A 22063-nucleotide genomic window follows, 5' to 3' on the forward strand; every position below is an offset into this window, starting at 1 on the left:
AGTGCTCCTATTATTCTTGAGAGGCCAGAAAAGTGCTATAACCTCTGTGAGGCCTTTTGCAAAAATAGATGTTCCCTCCATTGTGCTGGGGTAGCATTTTTTTTTTTTTACAAACATACTTTTGAAACTTTTATAATTTCTTCAATGATAGCTAGGTGTACTATGTGAGTTAGTGTTGTTCACACCTCTTGTACTCGTGCTGTCAAAACATGTTCCTAACCACTTACCACCTTCATTATTATTTAGTTGATATTTTTTCATTCCAAACCATGATAACTATGAAATCTCATTTTTAAAGTAGGTTAAATGAAATTTATAAGTACTAATTTTTTAAAAAAGTTTTTGTGTAGTTTCCTGTGCATCTAAAAATTGAACTTGGAAAATGCTAATAAATATATTTATTTGTCACTAGATTACAGCAAGAACCTTGCAGGCAGGAATGAGTGATATTAACTTTTATGTTTACCATCATATGCATAATCCATATTGGTTAACCTAAATTGATATGTAAGATATTTATTCAATATTTTTTTAGAAAAAATTACTGTAAGGGGTGATCACTTTTGGTAAGGTTGGTCACAGAAGTTTTTTGTGGGTTTTTTTTTTAAATAGAGAATCTGGGGCAGGGAGAAGTGGATGAAGATGGTCAAAAAGTATAAATTTCTAGTTAAAAAAAGTACTGGGGTTGTAATGCACATGATGACTGTAGTTAAAACTGTTGTGTGCTATTTTTGGAAGTTTCTAGATTCTAAAAGTTCTCATCACAATGAAAAAAAAATTAAAAGATCTCTTTTGTATCTGTAAAATTATGGATGTTAACAACTTATTGTGGTAATCATTCATAATATATATGTCAGGGCATATGTGGAAACTTTAAACTCATACAGTGCTGTGTGTTCATTATATCTCAAACTGAAAAAAGGAGGGTATTCAAATCATATCTTAATTTAGAAATATCTTGAGCAAGGGCAGGAGCAACAAAAGGAACCACTGGCAAATATGGGTTCTCTGCCCCCACTATGTGCTCTATAAGCTCAGCTGTCCAGAAACCTGAGTCATGAGAATCAGTGAGATCTGGCCTCTTACATCATCAGTAGTCCAGATTTTTTCCTAAGGAATAAGTTTTGCCTGGGTTATTTAGACACAAGCTTTTTAGGGAGGAAGGATGACATTATTTGTTTTACATCTGAAACTGGTTTATATCTGCCTGAAGCCAACCTGGAGACAACCAAATCCCTTTTGTCCGTGCCTGAATCAGAAAGAAATCTGAGTGATAAACCTGATCACTACATCATTGCACAGCAGATCTTCTCATTCTGACGGAAGGGCCTCTATTATGTCACTTTCATTTTCTGCAGGATGAGAAGGAAAAATAATCATCATTGCTTTTTATTTTCCCCTCTTGGGGACTATAAATGTGTTTGTTTGTTTTTCTGTAATTGTAAGTTAAGAATTACAGTACCAGAGAAGATGACTTGACTTAACACCCTCCCTATACCCATTCCCAACCAAGTATCTTCATTTCCTTACTTATTAAATTTGCTGAACTTTCTTTTCCTGTGGCCACTTCTTTCATGGAATTTTTTATCATTTTGATCAAGCTTAAAGTATTACATGTGTCATTCTCTCCTAAAACTGAATCCACTGACAGCACTTTTTGCACTCTCTAATGATTGTTCATAGTATTTAGACAGAATGATATAGTGGAAAGAGTCGGGGAGAACTCTGATTTGAATCCTGACTCTGGCATTTGCTTGTTTTTGAATACTGAGCAAGTTGCTTAATCTCTTTTTCTTTCTTTTTTTTTTAATTTTTTTTATTGGTTAAGGTATTACATATGTGTCCTTATCCCCCCATTACCCTCATCCTCCCCACTCATGCCCTCACCCCCTGTTGTCTGTGTCCATTGGTTAGGCTTAAGTGCATGCATACAAGTCCTTTGATTGATATCTCCCCTTTATCCCCACCTCCCCTTCCCTCTAAGGTTTGACGGTCTGATTGATGTTTCTCTGTCTCTGGATCTGTTTTTGTTCATCAGTTTATATTCATTATATTCCATAAATGAGTGAGATCATGTGGTATTTATCTTTCTCTGACTGGCTTATTTCACTTAGCATAATGCTCTCCAGTTCCATCCATGCTGTTACAAATGGTAAGAACTCCTTTTTTACTGCAGCATAGTATTCCATTGTGTAGATGTACCAGTTTTTTAATCCACTCATATGCTGATGGGCACTTAGGCTGTTTTCAAATCTTAGCTATGGTGACTTGTGCTGCTATGAACATAGGGGTGCAAATATCCTTTTTAACTGGTGTTTATAGTTTCTTGAGATATATTTCTAGAAGTGGGATCCCTGGGTCAAATGGGAGTTCCATTATTAGTTTTTTGAGGAAACTCCATACTGTTCTCCACAGTGGCTGGTGCCCACTCTCACACTCCTGTATGACATAGTACTGGAAATATTAGCCATTGCAATTAGACAAGAAGAAGAAATAAAAGGCATCCAAATTGGAAAAGAAGAGGTAAAACTGTCCTTATTCGCAGATGACATGATATTGTACATAAAAAACCCTAAAGACTCCATCAAAAAACTATTAGACTTAATACATGAATTTGGCAATGTAGCAGGATACAAAATTAACACCACGAAATCTATGGCATTTCTATACCCCAATAGTGAACTTACAGAAAGAGAGACTAAAAAAGCAATCCCATTTACCATTGCACCAAAAAAATTAAGATACCTAGGAATAAATAACTAAGGAGGTAAAAGACCTATACGCGGAAAACTACATGACACTGAAAAAAAGAGATGGAGGAAGACATAAATAGATGGAAGAACATACTATGTTCATGGATTAGTAGAATCAAGTTGCTTAATCTCAGTGAGCAGCAGTCACTTCATTTGTAAAATGAGACAGATACTAATTGCAGTGTACGCATACTGTAAAAATATGAGATGACATATTAAAGACCTTAGTAGGTAGTCAATAAATAATAAATTTTATTTGGTAGGCAGCTTGCTGCAATGGAAAAAAACATGGGCTGTAGGGCCATTCAAACCTTTTTGGATGCGATTTCTACTTGTCCTCCTGCAAGTCACTTATCATACCTGAGCCTCCTTCTCATCCATAAAATGAGTATTCTAACTCCTTCTGTGAATTAGAAATGAGAAATATGAAGCCCCCACCTTGTCAGTACTTGTTTATTGCTTAAATCTTTATTGAGTTACCATTAAAACACATTTAAATTGATATATGACCATTTTCTTGCATTTTAGGTTTTGCATCTTGATTTTATTACCACTTTTATGGACTGTTTTTGTGTTGAAGTTCCCCTTAGAACTAAAGTGCATCTTAGATGCTAAATATTTCCCCCTTAAGAATTGAGTAACGTCTGCGGCAGCAGCCTTTTTAAAGGTCATCCATGGATTATTATTGCTCTTCCTTATTCCTTTAATTCAAGAGATAAGCCCAAGGCAAAGTGAAATAAACTCCATGGCAAATTGTCACAGACTAGAAAACAATTTTCTTGGAGTAAGAAAGCGAGTGTAATTTTCACCTGAACCAGAGCGGCGGAAAGTATGTGATTAGTCTGCGGCTGCTGGGTGAAGCAGTGTGCTCTGAGGCCAGACAGGCCTGGGCTGAATCGCAGCTTTATAGTTTCTACATTTATGAGCCTTTGTGTTTTATTTAGCCACTATGCTGCTCACTTTCCTCGTCTGTAAAATCCAGGTAATGACATTTCTTAATAACAAATGAGATGCATATATAAAGCAACTAATAGACTGAAAACGTTTCATTTTACAAACCTACTGAATAGTTGGTAGTTACTGAATGGTGGTAATTAGTTAAGGCTTCTTGAGGGAAATGAGAAAACGTTTTGCATGCCCGAAGATGCAGAATGTGAGGCATGGGAACACATCAATCAGACATCTACCCATCCCCCAGCTTGCTATTCTGATTCATAGTAAACTTCAGTGAATTATTGTCATTGAAATCATTTTTATTACTGAAATATAATGAGCGGTTTTATAAAAATTTTCTAAGTTGTAATGAATAATACCCAACTAGGTTGGCTATGTACATTTTTCATGTATTTTCCAAGATGCATTATTAGATGATATTTTCTATTTCTAGTCCTTTGATATTTCTCAATGTCACAAGCTTTACAAACTAATAATTGCTTATGAGTTTTTACTGAAGACAATGGGCCAGCCATGATTATTTAGTAAATTAATAATATTTCATTTCAAAAGTAGGTTTTAATAATGATAGATTTCTGATTTAGAAAGAAAGTACGCTGTCTGAAGTGATTTTCAGACACCATCAACTTAAACATAGATATTTAAATATCAAGCTCTATGGCCTTGTGGTTCTCTTGCATTCTTTTACTAGACAGACAACCTACTGTTATTATTCTACAAATTAATTGGAATTTTTATAAATAAAAAGTAGAAACTATATTAAATGCAATGATTGTACAACTTCTAAAAAGTGACATGAACACTTGAAGATCCAAAGTAGAATTTCAGGTTGATTCCAAACAACCTGCAAACAGGCCCATTTTCAGCTGTAACTGTGATGTTAGTATGTTTTCTGCTGGCTTTAGAATACATTTTAGAGATAAATATTTGAATACAATTTACCATTAATTGCTTTAAAAATTTCAGTACTTTAGAGATTGTACATCCTTCCTGTTATATAAATTATATCTAGAATAGTTTTAATGTGAAGAGCAGTTCACTTTTCCTAAGAAAAATTACTATTTTCTTTATTAATGAACATTTGTTAGTTTGTCGTGGCAAAAAAATAAAATATAGCTTTGACAGCATTTCAGTTTTTATAAAGATACTGTAACAAAAAACGATATAGTTATTACAGAAAATTAAAAAATTTATTCCTAATCGTACCAGTCTAACAACTGTGAGCATTTTGTGTATTTCATTGCAGTCTTCGGCCTTTACTTCAGTGGTTCTTGCATCTCACCCCAAGCATGAGATTGAATCTAATCAAATTCTTTTAAAGTGCGAACACGTTTTAGGTTTAGTAAAACAATACAAAACGTTTTCTAGCTATTAGTTTCATGGTAGTATAATTTAAGGACTATTCTCAGAACTAGAAACACATAGATGTATGTAAGTAGATACATACATATACTTTTCACCAATATTTTTTACTGACCAGTTGAGCCAGGGGCACTCAAAAGGTCAGGAGACTCAAATTAATTCAATTCATCAAACATATTAGTATTGACAATGCTGTACTGATCGAAGGAGAATATGGTTAAAATAAAAGGAAGCTAGCTCATCCTTGAGATAAGGATATACAATCAATGTAGGTAATACATGTAGAAAAAACAACTGATTTTGAGTCTAAATGGAAAAAGCTATCATAATGATGATTAGTTAAGCTGTAAAAGTCTGCTTGAAAAATAATGCAGGTTACCAGTCTATTGCTTGGTCTCAGAAACTGAATAGCTTCTACATTTGCAGTGCTTATTAAAGCTACAATATTTAACTTAAATACATAAGTTATCTTAAAATATAATTTTTCCATTGGGTGATTGTTTTCCACAATCATATAGAGCAACTGCTACACTTTTGGCATTATTTCCAATTATTTTCCTCTTACTTAGCTATTAGTAAAATGTTATTAAGTAGGTAAAATTTATATAAACTGAAAGTAATAACAGATGCCTCAAAGGCCTCAGACTAGCTTTAGAGTTGGTGCTGGGCATGATAAATAATTTGTCATATATTTATTAGATTTAAAAATGAAAGTGGTAAAGTTTGTTGACTTATTAAAATATAAAGTGCAAATAATTCTGAAAAAATCTAGCATTAATGCATAATCATGAGTTTGTCATTCCTTCATTTAATCTAACTTTCTCAATGCGGCTGTAAACCTTAGAGGGTAGGACCCTAAACTTCTCTCTTCTGGATCCTGCATAACACTCTTCACTTAATAGTTATATTATAAATGCTGATGTTTCTAAAGGAATGAATGAATATGAATTAAAAAAGCAAATGATTATACATAAGAAAAAACACTTATTTTACGAAACACACACACACACACACACACACACACAAATGCACATATACTTGGGAATCAGATGTTCCTAGATTAAAAATTAAAGTTTTACCACTTAGTAAACTTTTTATTTTAGCCATTTCACTTAATTTCTCCAAACATGTTTTCTCTTCTGTAAAATGGAATGATGACGACTTGTAGCGAATAAAATGAGATAGCAGATGAAAGTACTGGAAATGTCACGGGGTATAAGCATGGTGATGCGATGCTGCTGCAAAGGCTCTTGGGAGAGCTGTCTCCTCAGATTGATTTTCACGCTTCATTTTCCAGGTGAAGCATACATGCGGTTAAGCAAACTCCCGGAGGCAGAGCACTGGTATATGGAAGCACAGAGATCCAATAACCTAGCATGAGTTATACATTATATACTTTTACTCTAACGGTGAGTACCTACCTTCCTCACCCTTTAGAAATTGTTTTCTCCATGCAGACTGAGCTGGATGTGGTTTGAGGTGCTGGTTCTTAGCCAGTTGACTCATAATGATAGCAACACTAAGTTAGAACCCTATATAGAAAATGTGGAAAAAAGTATTTCTTTGACTGTGGGGTTTGCTTTATATAAAATTTGACATGTCATGATCCCTGATGTAACTTAATGAAAACATATAATTGGAGAATCCCCAATTTGTGGTTACATAATGAATTGTCAAAATAACAATATTTGTGCAAAGATTATGTTATTATGTGACTTTAGTTCTACAAGCCAATATTAACCCCAAACTGGCAGTAATGTTAAACTAAGTCTAATTCTTTTAAAATAGGCAAACTGGTGTGTGTGTGTGGATCAGTATCACCTGGAATTTCTTCTAACTGAAATTATTATAAAAGAAGTGGAGCCACCATTTGGCCACTCATTATGTGACAAGCACTCTTAGAGGCCAAGTTGCATAAAAGTGGTGTCAGTTTGAAGCACAAGAAATTGCTGACATTCTACTCTTATTACTACAAATGTCAAAATTTCATGTGTTTCAAAGTATTATTAGTATTTTTATTTGATACAATAGATGATTGTCCAAAATATGTGAAGTTTCTGAGCTCATCCAGCTACTCAATAGAACTAGCCTTCAATCCTAATCTGAATCTATTACCTATCCTGCTTTAGTTACATCACCTGATCTTTCTCCAATATTAATAAAAATAAATGAATATAAGGAACACAGAGCAAAAGGTCAGGAAAATGATTCCTAAGTGAGTGCATAGAAATGTATCTTATAATTATTTAAAAGTAATAGCATTTACTTTCTCACAGAAGATGCTAGATTAAACACTTAAAATGTATCTATTCTAAGATATCACTAAAATGCTATTAGAGAAATTATATGGGCAGACTAAGTAACCAGAAAACATCTCACTAAAACAGTCTAGAATGCTAAATAAAATATAACACATATCCTCTTAATGCATAGCTGAGCTCAAAAAGCAGTAAGAGAATTTTCCTGTAGCTAGAAATGAAAGAACTAAACACCAGAACAGTAAACAGCAGACTATCCTGTAGCTGATTTGGGATAGTTTACGGCTGTGACAACCTGTGGGAAGGGAAGAGGTATTTTGTTTGTTTGTTTTTGTTCTTACTGGAATAAGACCAAGCTCCAGATTGGGTGGAAGGATAGGAATTAGATGCCTAATAAAGCAGATAAATTTATATTCTTAGTGAAAGGATAATACAGACTAAGATTGCATACTGATACAAGAAAGTAGCCTGTCTCAGCATGGGATCTGAATGGAGAATGAAGGAAGCCTCTGCTGGGAGTTTATCCTAAGTCCTTTTCCTACCAGGCTTTGGGTTTTGAATTTACTTCATTTGCATAATCAGGGAATTTTTAGGCCAAGAAATTAAATAAAAAATCATCCCACTGAAAGCTTTTGCCAAATAAATTATGGATGTCCTTCAAAAAAACAATTAAATCTAGGAAGAGTTATTTAGTGAGGTATGGAAAGAATGGTAAACAAAGTAATGGTTATTATGTTGGTAAATTAGAATAAACTTTTACTGAGTAAAAAATTGAAAAAGAATAATCTCATGAGAAAGATCAGAGTGAGAGAAGAGATGATAGTTAAATTATTTTGGAAGTCAGAAAGTGGAAGGAAATATTACAACTGCTTTCTCAGAGCTGGCTTTGGGATGCAATAACAATGAAAAGATATATTACATACTCAGAAAGAAACCTGGGGAGACCACTCAAGATTTTGAGGCAACCAGCTTAGATGAGAGTTAAAGAGCATAAAACGAGGTAATCAGCTATAACGTATGGAGCAGCCAGACCTCTCCCCCATGTACACATGCCCCAACCAGGCACTTCACTGGTACGGCAAGGGGAAGGAGGCTCGCGGTGGCGGAGCTGTTGAGTAATAGAGGTCAGTTCTCAGCAACAGCTGCACAATTGAAAGTGGAATGAAAGGGACTGAAAAGAAGATTGAGTGAATGTCTTCCAGCGGATACTCGATCATCAGTACCCTCCCTGCCACATGCAGAACACCAACAGCACTGATTGTATACTCCACCAGCTACCCCACCTCACCACCCCACACACATCCCATCTCCCAAGAAATTGTTGAATTCTTTTCTGGAGAAACTGATCATTGTAAAAAAACCATTTCCACATACCTACTTTTGGAGAGGCCCTAGAAATGATAGTTCCTAAAACAGACACACAGAAGTGAATCTGTCTAGTCTAGGAAGCAAGCACATCTGTGCCTAAGGAACATCATTCAGCTTTTATTTAACTTACTGCTAAATATCAATGGGCGGATGCCCTGCCAGATGGCTCAGTTGGTTGGACAATTGTCCATACACCACAAGGCTGTGTGTGGGTTTGATTTCCGGTCAAAGCATATACCTAGGTGGCAAGTTCGATCCCTCGTAGGGGGAGGGAGAGAATAGGGAAGGCAGATGGCAATGTTTGTCTCATACATTGATGTTTCTCTCTCTCTCTCTTTGTCTCTCTTGCTCTCTCTCTGTGTCTTTCTCTATCTCTCAAGTCACTAAAAATCATGGTATCAGGTGAGGATTTAAAAAACATTTATATATGCACAACCACAGATCACAAATCATAATATAAAAGCCTCAAATGTAAAAGATTGGAACTGATACAAACTATTAGGAGGACTGAAAGAAAGAGAAGAAAAAACATTTCTTAAATTGTTAGAAAGAAATGGCAGTGAAGTATTTCATGAAGCAGGATGCCATTAAAGCATAAATAATGAAAAATGAGAAAGAGCTTTTAAAAACACTAATAGAAAAAGATATGTGCACCCCTGTTTATTGCAGCATTATTTACAATAGCCAAGATATAGAAACAACATAAGTGCTCATCAATAGACCATTGGAGGAAGGAGCTGTGGTATAAATACACAATGGAATGTTACTTGGCCATTATAAAGAATGAAATCTTACCATTTGCAACAACATGGATGGACCTAGAGGGTATTATGCTAAGTGAAATATGTCAGACAAAGAAAGACAAATACTGTATGATTTCACTTATGTGTGGGATCTAAAGAACAAAATAAATTAAATAAACAAACAAAACAGAACCAGACTCATAGATGCAAAGAATAAATTAATGATTGCCAGATGGGAGGAGCTGAAAGGGCTGGTAAAAAAGATGAAATGATTAAGAAGTACAAAGTGGTAATTACAAAATAGTTACGGGGATATAAAGTAAGCATAGGGAATATAGTCACTAATATTATAATAACTATGTATGGTGCTAAGTGGGTTGTAGAATTATTGGGGGGCAATCACGTTGTAAAGTATATAATTGTTTAACCACTATGTTGTACACTGGAAGCTAATATCTATATTATAAAAGGCCTTTGGTCGTGACGCCACAATGGCTAGGCCTCTAGTAAGATAATATTGAATGTAAGCCATAATTGAAAATAAATAAATACATAACTAAAATAAAACTATGATATCAAAACAATTTTCATTTGAAGGATAGGAGAATAAAGGTGAAGAAATATTTCCATATAAAAACAAAAGGAAAAGGAAATAAAATTAAGAAATTATGAAAGAAATCAATATAAGGCTCAAAAGAAAAAAATAGAGAAAGGAAAAAGAGAACATTACTTAAAGTTTATGGGGACAAGTTGCTATTTCTACCATTTAGAGGTTATAATATATTGAGTTTAATCAGAAAAAATTGTTTTAACTTATGAAAACCATTTTCATTTATTATTTTGATAGTATGATAATTCATATAGCTCCACTTAAGAATATAATTAATCTACATCACTTGCCCCAAATACTATCTTTGAGATGTTCTTAAGGATTTCAACTGGCATTATTTTTAATTAAATTGATAAATGACCACCTTTGAAAAATATTGATACAAGTATAAGATGCCTGATCTTCAAAAATGAGGAAAAGGTCACTTAGAAAAAAAATTTGAAAGTTTAAATGTACTTAGTTCTGAATATACCTAGAGTCTGACACTACTTTGGCTGTACAAACGGTATATTCTTTTTTTCCAAGTTCTTCTTTTCAAGCCTTAATATTTTAAGTTTCCTGTACCAAAAATATGATTTTACAGGCTGCTTTATTTTTTATAAGGCATTTTAAAAAACGGGATTTAGAAATTTTAACTCACTTAAACATATGGAAGGGAAGGAAAGACTTGTATATTACAATCCAAATTTTAATTCCCCCACACCACCCAAACTTTTATAGTTTCCGATTTGCTGATTAGATGAAATACAAACCCTATTATGGAATGACTTGAAATCACAGTGCCAAAACCTCACAACCGTCTTTAACAGTTTCTTTTTGAATTATGAGATTTGGCAAATTTCTGATCCCAATGGATTGCTTTTGTCTAAATTTGGGTTTCTTGGCCTGGTAACAGGCCCTTGACTTAACATGAAATTGGCAAGGTGAAAAATGCCACACATTTTGACTTCTGAATGCTTTATATATTAAATATTGTAAAATAGAATTGTCTATTGGTCTCAAGAGAAGAGAAATAAAGATGGAGTGGTGTTTTTATTGTTTTGTCAAAACTGACCAAAGGCAAATATGTAAAAATGATATTCAACTATATTAGACAGACTATAGAGTAGGATTTCATATAAAAATTATATTTTTATTCTACAAATAAAAAACAGATTATTGGTGCCTTTATTACAGCCAGTGGAGTGATTCACTTAGTACTTTTTGGTACAGATTTTTCTTTAAGAATTTGTATAGTATTTACAGTATTTAGGAAAGTTGAAAATGATTTATCATCTCCCAGAATGTACGAAAAATGTCCTCTTTCTCTCTCTACCTGCTCAGATTTTATTTCCTCGGTGAAGTCTTGCCCAAGTCTTTCAAGCAGTTGATTTTTTCCTTTCTCTGTGCTTCCGTACTATGGTCTCATTATCTTTATAATAGTGCTTCCAGATTAAATGGCAGAAATAAATCCATGTCTGCCTTTGATCCTAGACAAGGGACAGGAATTAAGTCTTACCTTTTTACCTCTTCAGGCGACTCACTACCTTGGTAACTACACCTATAACCTCCTTGTGCATTTCTCTTTTTAAGTTATTTAAGGGCTGGGTACATAACTTTTGACTATTTTTATTTTCTTAGCCTAATTCTCATTTCCTCATTCCTTTCATTTGGTCAACACATGTATTGAGACTTATTACTCCATGCTAGGCATCATTCAAATTCCCAATGATATGTTCTGAATAAATGAAAGAGAATGGCATGATTATAGGTTGCACACAGAGTAATCTTCCAAGATCCTAGAAGGGGAGTCTGGGCTTGATATCTGTTATTCTGTGAATCTTTTAAAATGAATATCCTCCTCTTTTTATACATAAGGACACTGGGTTTTAAAGATTTAAGGCACATCCCCAAGAATAATTTAGCTACTAAGTAGAAGAATTGGATAGAGCCTCGATGTTTTCTGAATTGAGCATCATTAATAAGAATAATAGCTACTAAGTAGAAGAATTCAATACAGCCTCGATGTTTTCTGAATTGAGCATCATTAATTTTCACTCTATGTTACATAATTTTAAGTGTGGAGTCTTTTTCCCCTTGTTATACCTGATAGGAGATTGTAAAAGTAAGCCAGGATTTCCTGTCTCTCCCTTTTTATAACTCATTTTTAGATATTACCTCTATATACTAGTTAGTTTGAGTGGTTCAACAGGTTTTTATTATTAAGCATCATAGGTCATGAACTTAGGACTTCTGTTTTTGGCTGTTGGCACTTTTAGGTCCTACATTATAACAAAATACAAATTTTCCCAGGTACTCTAGCGGGTAATTCTGCCTTAGGGTCACTGGTCTTGTCCATATTTAAATATACCGTAGTTGGGCCTGGGTGACATCTCTTTAAAATATCTGGAACTTTTTATACCAACATCATGTCCAATTAAAATACTATACAGGGGCACTCTCTAAAATTGTGATTTATTTCTTGTTTGAACTTTCTTACTAGGGCTAATGCCATGAATTTAAAATAGGGCATGCATTAAGAGAGAAAGGAAGAAATAACATTTCTATTATTATGCTATTTCAGGTGTTTATAGTTGTTCCTAAAGCTGTGTGTGTGTTCTATAATTATTTTGATTTTTTTGCTTTCCTTCCTGTTTGTCCTGTTCAATTTATTTAAGCCAAATATTTTGCAGTTTTTGTGAGCCAGTGAAATTAATATTGACTCAAATTGTACTAATAGCTGTTTGGTTGATAGCTTATTTTACTAACAGATTTAGGTTAGTTGATAAGAGAGAAGGAAGGCTCTGACGGCAATTCTTGATACAGAAAAATTTTATTTTGGCTTCTGCAAGTAAACACTAAGCCAGATTTCTGTGTGTAGTCCTGTTAATTATGCTACAAAAACTCCATTTGTGAAAGCTCTTGAGATTCGATAGCAAAATTATGTACCCCAGGCTAGAGTACGGTAGTGTCCATGTAGTTTGTCTCAAGTGTTGTGCTGTTTGTTGCCTTGGGTCTTTTGTAATAATTATTATTTAGAGGTGGGGTTATTTTTCACTTGGTCCTTTTCAGAGCAGACTTCATGGTAATCACCGCACAGCCTCGTTTAGATTAGAGGGAGAGGTGGCAGAAAGTAGTTTTTTCTGTGAATCTAACATTGTTATGTATCTGTCCAATTCAAGTTGCAAAATTTATTCTATGAAAAGAGGAGTAAATATAACATAAATATTGCCACTGAAATACTGTATGAAATAAAGAAGAAACTTTATTTCAATACTGTACTCAGGTAAGCATTTTATATAAAGTTGCCTCATCTAAACTTTATGATTTAGTATTCTAGAGATAACATAGTTATTATTGTATTGTTTTTACTCTGAAGCATAATGGATCTGATAGTCATTTTTTATTATTTTTTAAAGTATATTTTTATTGATTTCAGAGAGAAAAGGGGAGGAAGGAAGAGAGAGCTAGAAACATCAATGGTGAGAGAGAATCATTGATTGGCTGCCTCCTGCACTCCTTCTATGGGGATCGAGCCCGCCACCTGGGGATCAAGCCCGCAACCTGGGCATGTACCCTTGATCGAATCGAACCCAGGACCCATCAGTCCACAGGCCGACACTCTATCCACTGAGCCAAACCAGCTAGGGCTGATTGTCATTTTTTAGAGACCAACCCCTCACTTCAAGATACAAATATTTTTATCTAGACTCAATCTTGTAATCATTCTACTGATTGCCACTCAAATATATTCAAAATGTCTCAGGCTTTTATTTCTTGCTTTTGAATGTCAGTAGAAGTCATTGTTAAAGATATTTCCTTTTGCCTTGGCTGGCATAGCTCAGTAGTTTGAGTGTCTGACTGAAACCAATCGATGTGAGCACACTGATGTTTCTTTCTCTCTCTTCTCTCTCTCCCTCTCCCCCAACCCTCCCTTGTGCTCTCTTTAAAAATCAATGGAAAAAAGATCATAAGGTGAGGATTAACAACAAAAAAAATATTTCATTTTGCCAGATATTCATAGAAATAGTAAAAATTAAAATATTCAAATTCTCGGGCATTAAAAGTTACATGAAATAATTCTAGCTGCTTCATATCTACATATACATGCCTATGTTTGAAACCAAATGTTACTATTTTTAGTGGTAAATAGGATGATATTGCTTTTGAACTAACTTATATTTCATTGTTACTGTTTTTTTGGTTGGTTTCTGTATTTGGTCTGTAGTTATCATTTAGTGCAATTTAAGTAGCCCAGCAGGCTCAGGCCCTCATACTCCCCCAGTACTCGGATAAAGAAGGCTGTAGATGGACAAGTGGTGTGCCCTTAAAAACACACTCCTTTACAAAACCTGCATTTGACACACATGTGCTGTGCCTGCACTTTGGCTTATTCTATGTAATAAAAGGCTAATATGCAAATTGTCCCCTCGGGAGTTCGACCAGGAGACCGGGAGTTCGATCCCTCGCTATGATGTGCGCTGACTACCAGGGGGTGGCATGGAACATGGCAGGCGACCAGCAGCAGCAGTGGGGCACTGAAGGAAAGAGGGAAGAAGGAGGCAGGGAGGCTAGGAGGCAGAGAATCTGATCGGCCCTGATCGCCAGCCAGGCCTAGGGACCCTACCCGTGCACGAATTTCATGCACCGGGCCTCTAGTGCTCTATAATAAACAGTTCAGATACAGAGACAAAGAAGGCATTTCCTTGGTCTCAAGAAGATCTCAGTGCATGCTGTTGAGGAGAAACTGATCCAAGAGCCATGGATAGCTGCTTCAGTGGTGGGTTGCCTTGCTTTGTGATTGGAGGAAATGGCTTGTTTCAGAAAGGACAATTATGTAGGTACCTTAATTTTATTTCCTTACTCTTTCATTTTTATTATAGATATAGGATCTCATACCAGTTAGCAGGCACTCTTTAAGCAGCACTGTTGTGTACATAATGTGTCTGAAACCCGACATTCCTCTCCTGGCTGCCATGTGCCCCATTGATGGGCTGCATGCAGTGCAGGACTCATGCTCAGGACTTCCAGGTTGATACTCTTTCTCCTGCACCGTGTGACTCTCCTGCCATGTAAGAAATCATGACATGCTGAAACCGGTTTGGCTCGGTGGATAGAGCGTCGGCCTGCGGACTGAAAGGTTCCAGGTTTGATTCCAGTCAAGGGCATGTACCTGGGTTGCAGGCACATCCCCATTGGGAGATGTGCAGGAGGCAGCTGATCGATGTTTCTCTCTCATCAATGTTTCTAACTCTCTATCTCTCTCCCTTCCTCTCTGTAAAAAAATCAATAAAATATATTTTACAAAAAGAAAAAAAAGAAATCATGACATGTTTTAATGTGAGTTAAACTCTACTTTTCACTTATGTCTTCTATTTTCTTAGCCTGATAATTTTTTTTAATGGGATAAAATTTAAGTCTCTTTTCTGGTTAAAACAGCATCGTAATGTAAGTATGTTTACCATTAGGAAGGGTGGTACAGACAACATACATTTTCAAAATGTATGCTTTCTCAAACACAAATATCTTTCACCTTTACCAAAGGAGGTTACCTTTTTTCTGTGAAATCTGGGTATGGGTATATATGCATATTCATATACATGCACACACACATGCAAATATATAAAGATAGCCACATCTGTCCTAAGATTGGAAAGTTTTTGTTTTTGCAGTCTCATAAGTAGGTTCAGAAGCAGTCCAGCTATGAACGTGTTCACAAGTCCATAGGCTTTTGCATTTCCCCTATATTTACCCACAATACATTGAGGCCATGAGCCTCAGCAACCTGAAGCATGAAGCCTGCAGAGCTGCAGATTGTATTCTTAGTTTTATATTAAAATTATACTTCTTCCAAGCAACAGTTAATTCTGAGTTCAACTTGATTTTTATCTAAGTCCTGAGCTTCTAGGACCAGCCAACTTCTCACTAATTGCCTATCTCCCTTGCCATGTTGCTTTCCTACCTAACAAAGAATTAAATATTATATATAGGGTGGCTCTGTACCCTGCCTCTTCAGTGGTCATCCCAAGCACAGTCCCTCCTGGATAAGCACAGACACTTTATCACGTGATGAACTAGGCGCTTTATGTATGCTGTTCCAACACCTCCTCACAAATCCCAGACTCTAGACACCCAGTGTAGAGATGAAGAAGCTGAGCTTCAGAGGTTAAATCCAGATCCGTGTTCAAAGCCTATACTACTATGCTGTTTTTTCTGAGAGCTGTGCTATTTAAATTGCTTTCTAGCCTTTTATTTATTATGCCAAAATATGCATATGCGGTACCTGATGTGCATGAATGCTTAACTTAACAATGCAAAATTTTGCTCATTTTTAAAGCAAATCATTTTTCATTTTTAGATTTCTTGTAATGTATTTCTAAAGTGAAAAGACAATTTCTGTGTATATTTATATATACAAAAGCCTAAGCAAACGTTAATGGTGGAATGACCAGAATGATTGGTCGAACAGTCGCTATGATGCACACTGACCACCAGGGGGCAGACACTCAATGCAGGAGCTGCCCCCTGGTGGTCAGTGCACTCCCACAGCCAACATCCTGCGGCCAGCCAACCTCCTGGGGTCCCTCCCACTGGCCGGCCACGCCCCACCCCCCACCCCCATAGGCCTCCATCACCAGCCAGGTCGAGGGACCCCACTTGTGCACATATTCATGCACCAGGCCTCTAGTCATTAAATAAAGAAAAAGAATTTTAACATAGGTAATTGATAAAAGGATTTAGGTATTTATATATGTGAAGTAACAAGGAAATAGAAATGGTGAAGTTTAAAGTTGAATTTTTTAATGTAAGCATGCTGTGTATGTTATACCATATATGGAATATAGTTTCTCTCATATTTTAGGTCTTGAAGAAATGTGATATTCCAAACTGAAAGGGAGGACAGAGAGGCCCAAGTAAAGTGACCACTGGCCTTTACCTGGTTAACATTTAGCTGGTAGAACATTGAGTTGGAGCCAGAGCACCTGAGCACTTACCTGCCTAGAAATTTACTTCTCACAGTGGAAAGCATAATTCTTTTAAAAGGCTTAAATTACAGATATAATTGTGGCTCATTTCTGAAGTATAATTGAGGCTCTTTGTCAAAAAGACAGAATAAGGTACATTCTTGAGCCCACACTGTGATTCCGTGTCACTGTAATTACTTTAGGTGGGAACCAGGAACGTGAGGGTTCACACACGATTAGGTCCCTTTGCTCATGTGGCACTGGATTTCAGATGGGCACTGACCATTGTTTACATGCCCTGTGTTATGATGTCATGGGATGGAGAAATAGGTAGTGTGGTTGTTGGATGTAATGGTGGTTTGGGGAAATTTTGTCTCTGAGAAATGGAGCTTGAAGACATTATGCCTTATAGAGTGTGCACTATTTCTTGAAATGAAATAGCAATAGCTAGAAGAACAGGATTTCTGTCTGCTTGAATCAGAAATTTATGTACTTTAAGCAGAAAATTACTGATCAGGAGCCTGTGGTCCTATGTTTTAAGATGTCTTTGCATATCTAAAAAGATTATTGCCTCAGCAGCAGTATAGGATTACGTTGAAATCTATTGCTTTGGCTTAGATAGTTTCCCGAGGTCTGCTTTCATCTTCTCCCCTAGAGTGCACATTCCCCACAAGTGGTAATTACCTTCACTCATCTTCCCCTCGCCACTTCAACAGTGCTCAATGTATAAATATAAATAACTGCCTATTTATATTAGGCACTTATTGGATTTGATACCCTTGCTTTGACTATAAATATTAAAGCTGACTCAATAAATAATGTTACATGGCAAGAATTGCTTTTACTTGATTATAAAAGGGAGGTTTAAAATATGATGAAATTTAAGGGTACAACAAGATTTTACCACTGCCATTATTGGTCTGATAGTTTCTATTAAAACGCAGTTCCCAAAAGATCCAGAAGACATTCCCAAAATGTATTCCATAGACATTAATAATTCTAAATGTTTCTTTAAAAAAAACAACACACAAAGTTAAATTAGTGTGGCAAAGCTCAATACTATATTTCTTTCTTAAAATATGTTAATATACATACAACCTATTAAAGAAGGACCTGAAAGTCATTTTGTATTTAAAGCCCTACTTAGAAAACTTACTATGGCGCCCTTTTTTAAAGTTGACCTCATCACCTAGAGAAAAGAATGTCCTGCTGAGTAAACTCTGGGGAACTTAATAAAAACCAAGCTGCAAGGAGTGGGACAGAGTACAGAAACCCCAGAAATAGACATAAATGAAAAAGACAGTTTTAACTGATAGACCTGTACATTGGAGCAAGAACACTTGAGTGTTGCTAACCTAGTGATTTATAATTTAGCTCATTCTTAAAGTAGCCATTTAGTTTGACACATCTAAGAATTTAGTAAAAATTGAGTGTAATTCTTTGCTTTCCTCCATGATGGGTGGTCAGAGATACTAAGGAAGTTCCAGGAAATTAGGATGCAGGGTATCACCACGTTCAAGATTTTGGAAGAAAAAAAAAAATCATTAGGGCTAGAGCTACTCTAAAAATAGCCATTTGTCTAAACCTGTCCAAAACCAAATCGAGTTGAACTACAGTTGAAATTTTATAATGTGCTCAGGATCTGTTTGCAATCTTCAGGACATAGGTAAAACAAAACAATTTTGTTTTAATTTTTTTCATATTTTTTATTAGTTACGTATTTTATGCATTCTACTTTCTTTTTGAAATATTGTATTTTTTAAATTCTTCTTTATTGTTTAAAGTATTACATATGTCTCCTTTACATTATATTTTTAAAAAATTAAATTTTTAATGAAACTTTTTCTTTTAGAATAGTTTTAGATTCCAGAATTATTGAGAATTTAGTACAGAAAGTTCCAATATCTTCCATTATTAACATCATAAATTAGTGTGGCACATTTGTAATGACTTATGAGCCAATATTGATATATTATCCTATAATAATAAAGAGGTAGTATGCAAATTGACCATCATTTCCCCCATTGACTTCTCTCTGGCTGTTCCCACCTCCCAGCATATGTCCTCACCCCCACACTGCCTGTGTCCATGGGTTAAGCTTATATGCATGCATACAAGCCCTTTGGTTGGTCTTTTAACTACCCCCTCCCCTGCTTTCCCTCTGAGGTTGGACAGTCTGTTCAATGCTTTTATGTCACTGGATTATTTTTGTTCATCAGTTTATGTTGTTCATTTATGGCCACCCCCATGTGGATACAAGATGACTGCCACAAGATGGCCAGCAGGGGAAGGCAGTTGGGGGGATCAGGCCTGCAGGGGAGGGCAGTTGGGGGTGACCAGGCCTGCAGGGGAGGGCAGTTAGGTGCAATCAGGCCGGCAGGGGAGCAGTTAGATGTTGATCAGGCTGGCAGGAGAGTGGATAGGGGGTGATCAGGCAGGCAGAAGTGTTTAGGGGGAATCAAGCAGGCAGGCGAGTGGTTAGGAGCCAGGAGTCCTGGATTGTGAGGGGGCAGTCAGACGTCCCTCGAGGGGTCCCAGATTGGAGATGGTGCAGGCTGGGCTGAGGGACACACTCTCTCCCCCACTCCCCCAAGCACGAATTTCATGCACTGGGCCTCTAGTTATTAAATAAAACAAATATTTTATTTCTAGTATCCTCAATAGTGTTCTGTTGTCCTCAATGTCCCAGGATCCCACCCAGCATACCACATTTTACTTAGTTGTTACCTTAGGCTCCTTTTGGCTATGACAGTTTTTCAGGTTTCACTTGTTTTTGCTGATCTGAATAGTTTTGGGACATGCTGGTCATTATTTTGTAGAAGCCATTGGTATTTGGCCGGAGTTTTGTCAGATTAGAGTGAGTGAGGTTTTAGAGGAAGACCACAGAGATAAAATGTTATTCTCTCACATCATATCCAGGTTATTTACTACTAATGTGACTTGTCATTCACTGTTTTTGTTAAATTGCGTAACCTGGCTTGAAGGTGGGTTTTTGTTGGATTTTTCCAGAGTAAAGACACTCTTTTCCCCCCTCCCTTCCCATACTGTACTCATATGCAATCCACACTTAAGGAGTGGGAATTATGCTCACTCTCTGGGGACAGAGTTCCTGCATAGATTATTTGGTATTCTTCTGCATGGAGATTGGTCTCTTCTCTTCTCCTTAATTATTAAAGCAACTAGAGGCCCGTGGCACAAAGAGATTTGTGCAATAGGCCTTCCCTTCCCCTGGCTACAAGCATCAGTTTTCTTTTGGCACCCGGGACCCAGGCCTTTGCTCTGGCCAGAGCCTTCAGTCTCCGTGGCTCCGGCCAGAGCCTTCAGTCTTCGCTCCACTGCTTCACCCCTATGTATGCAAATTAACTGCCATTTTTGTTGGGTTAATTTGCATATTCTCCTGATTGGCTGGTGAGCATAGTGGAGGGATGGTTAATTTACATGTTTGTCTATTATTAGGTAAGATTTTTAGGTACATTAGTGTGGACTCAGGGATATTTATTTTATACATGGGGTTAAAATGTATATTTTCTTCTCTTTATTTTGTTGCTCAAGTTAGTTTTGTTGTGTAGTTTTGAACAGTGGGAGTTCTTTCATAGGCTTTCATGTCCCTTAAAGTTATCTCCATTGTGTGTGTGTGTGTTTCCTTTGGGTGCTTTCTCACTTTCTGTCACTATCACATGCACCTGGCTGGTCTTATATGTTTTCTGCACAAGTCCTAGAATCTGACATTTTCCAAGGAGCCTTGGATCCTTTTATTGGCAGGTGGTTTAGAAACTAAGATCTGTGTTCTAGGTACTGAGTGCTGCTGGGTGTCCTTGTTCACAGGCTCCCTCAGATGACAGAGCAATCAGATAGGTGTCTATATTAGCCAGTGTATGCTTGTGTGTGTGTGTGTGTGTGTGTATATGTGTGTGTGTAAAGTTTGTTGGGCTATAAAAAATATATAACTCTAGGGGAGAGACAGTTCTCTGTGGTTACCTTATTGCTGGCTCTCTGGGGGTCAGCTTAAATTACAGGGCAAAGATGAAGGCAGCTATCCTGTTTCTCCCTTGTTCTGGGAGGTGCTCAGAGAAGTCAGTGAGATCGTTGATGCTAAATGAGGATAAATGGCAGAAGCCACTGATGCACACTAGCTGAAGATGGTTTAGCAAACCCATTCCATAAAGAAGAGGTATCTGATTTCCATATACATTCTATATGTAACTCTGTATTTTATATTAAACTAAACATACGTTTGTACTGATGTCTTCATCCTAACCCATTACCACCTGGATCTTTCTAGCCCCCTCCCCTTGTTTATCTATACTTCCCATTCAGTGAGAAGCCTGCCTTCACCATCCCCCGTACATTTTCTTAGCAGTTCATGTTCCAGCATTCACGGGTAGTTGTTTTAGAATTATTACCTGTACCCCCCTGGGGGGAACAAAATCTTTGTCAACTAAAGGTCTGTTCATATTCACAGTGTCTTCCCCCTTGTTTTAGATACTGCCTCATTTCTAAACTTAGACCAGCACTGTGTTCCCCATGTTTCCATACGACTCTTCCCTTTTTCCCTGTCTCTCCACCTGGCAACATCTGACCCATTCCCTCAGTGTCATCTCTAACCTTCCTTTTCTTAAAATAGTTACTGATTTCTTCCAGACAGCCTTAGGGCTTCTCTTCCAGGGTTGTTATGCATATGAATATCCCCATGATCGCTGAATACCTGTGTATGACTATTATTTGTTGTTGTTTTTTAGACAGTGAAAGGAGGGACTATGTCTCTTCATAAATATCTGTTGACTCATTATGAGTGAAATGACTTGAGGCAGAGATTGGCTCATTTCACGTAAAGTACCCTGTCAGGGTAGAGGGCTGACCATCACTGCCCTTCCTCAGGGACATAATTCTTCTGTTCTCTGTGTTTGCATGAAAATAGGTCCATCACCTTCTATTATTGTTAGCTGTGTTCATGGCTGTCTGCCCCTTGGGTTCCATTCATTACTTTAGATGCCAAGGGAAGACCTGGTAAAGCAGTAACTATTTGTTGAGCAAATAAATTATATTAATGTTGTATGGAGGAAGGAAAGAG

General features: G+C 36.5%; 1 protein-coding gene across 1 annotated transcript in view; it reads left to right on the plus strand.

Moving 5' to 3' along the window:
• TMTC2 (transmembrane and tetratricopeptide repeat containing 2) overlaps positions 1-22063 on the plus strand; it is a 397072-nt gene that overhangs the window by 271229 nt on the left and 103780 nt on the right. Inside the window, exon 8 of the mRNA XM_006774726.2 lies at positions 6367-6443. Within this exon, the coding sequence (XP_006774789.1) occupies positions 6367-6443 (77 nt within the window). The remainder of the gene's footprint in view (positions 1-6366; positions 6444-22063) is intronic.

This window comes from Myotis davidii, unplaced genomic scaffold (assembly GCF_000327345.1).
Source record: "Myotis davidii unplaced genomic scaffold, ASM32734v1 scaffold26, whole genome shotgun sequence".
Lineage (NCBI taxonomy): Eukaryota > Metazoa > Chordata > Mammalia > Chiroptera > Vespertilionidae > Myotis > Myotis davidii.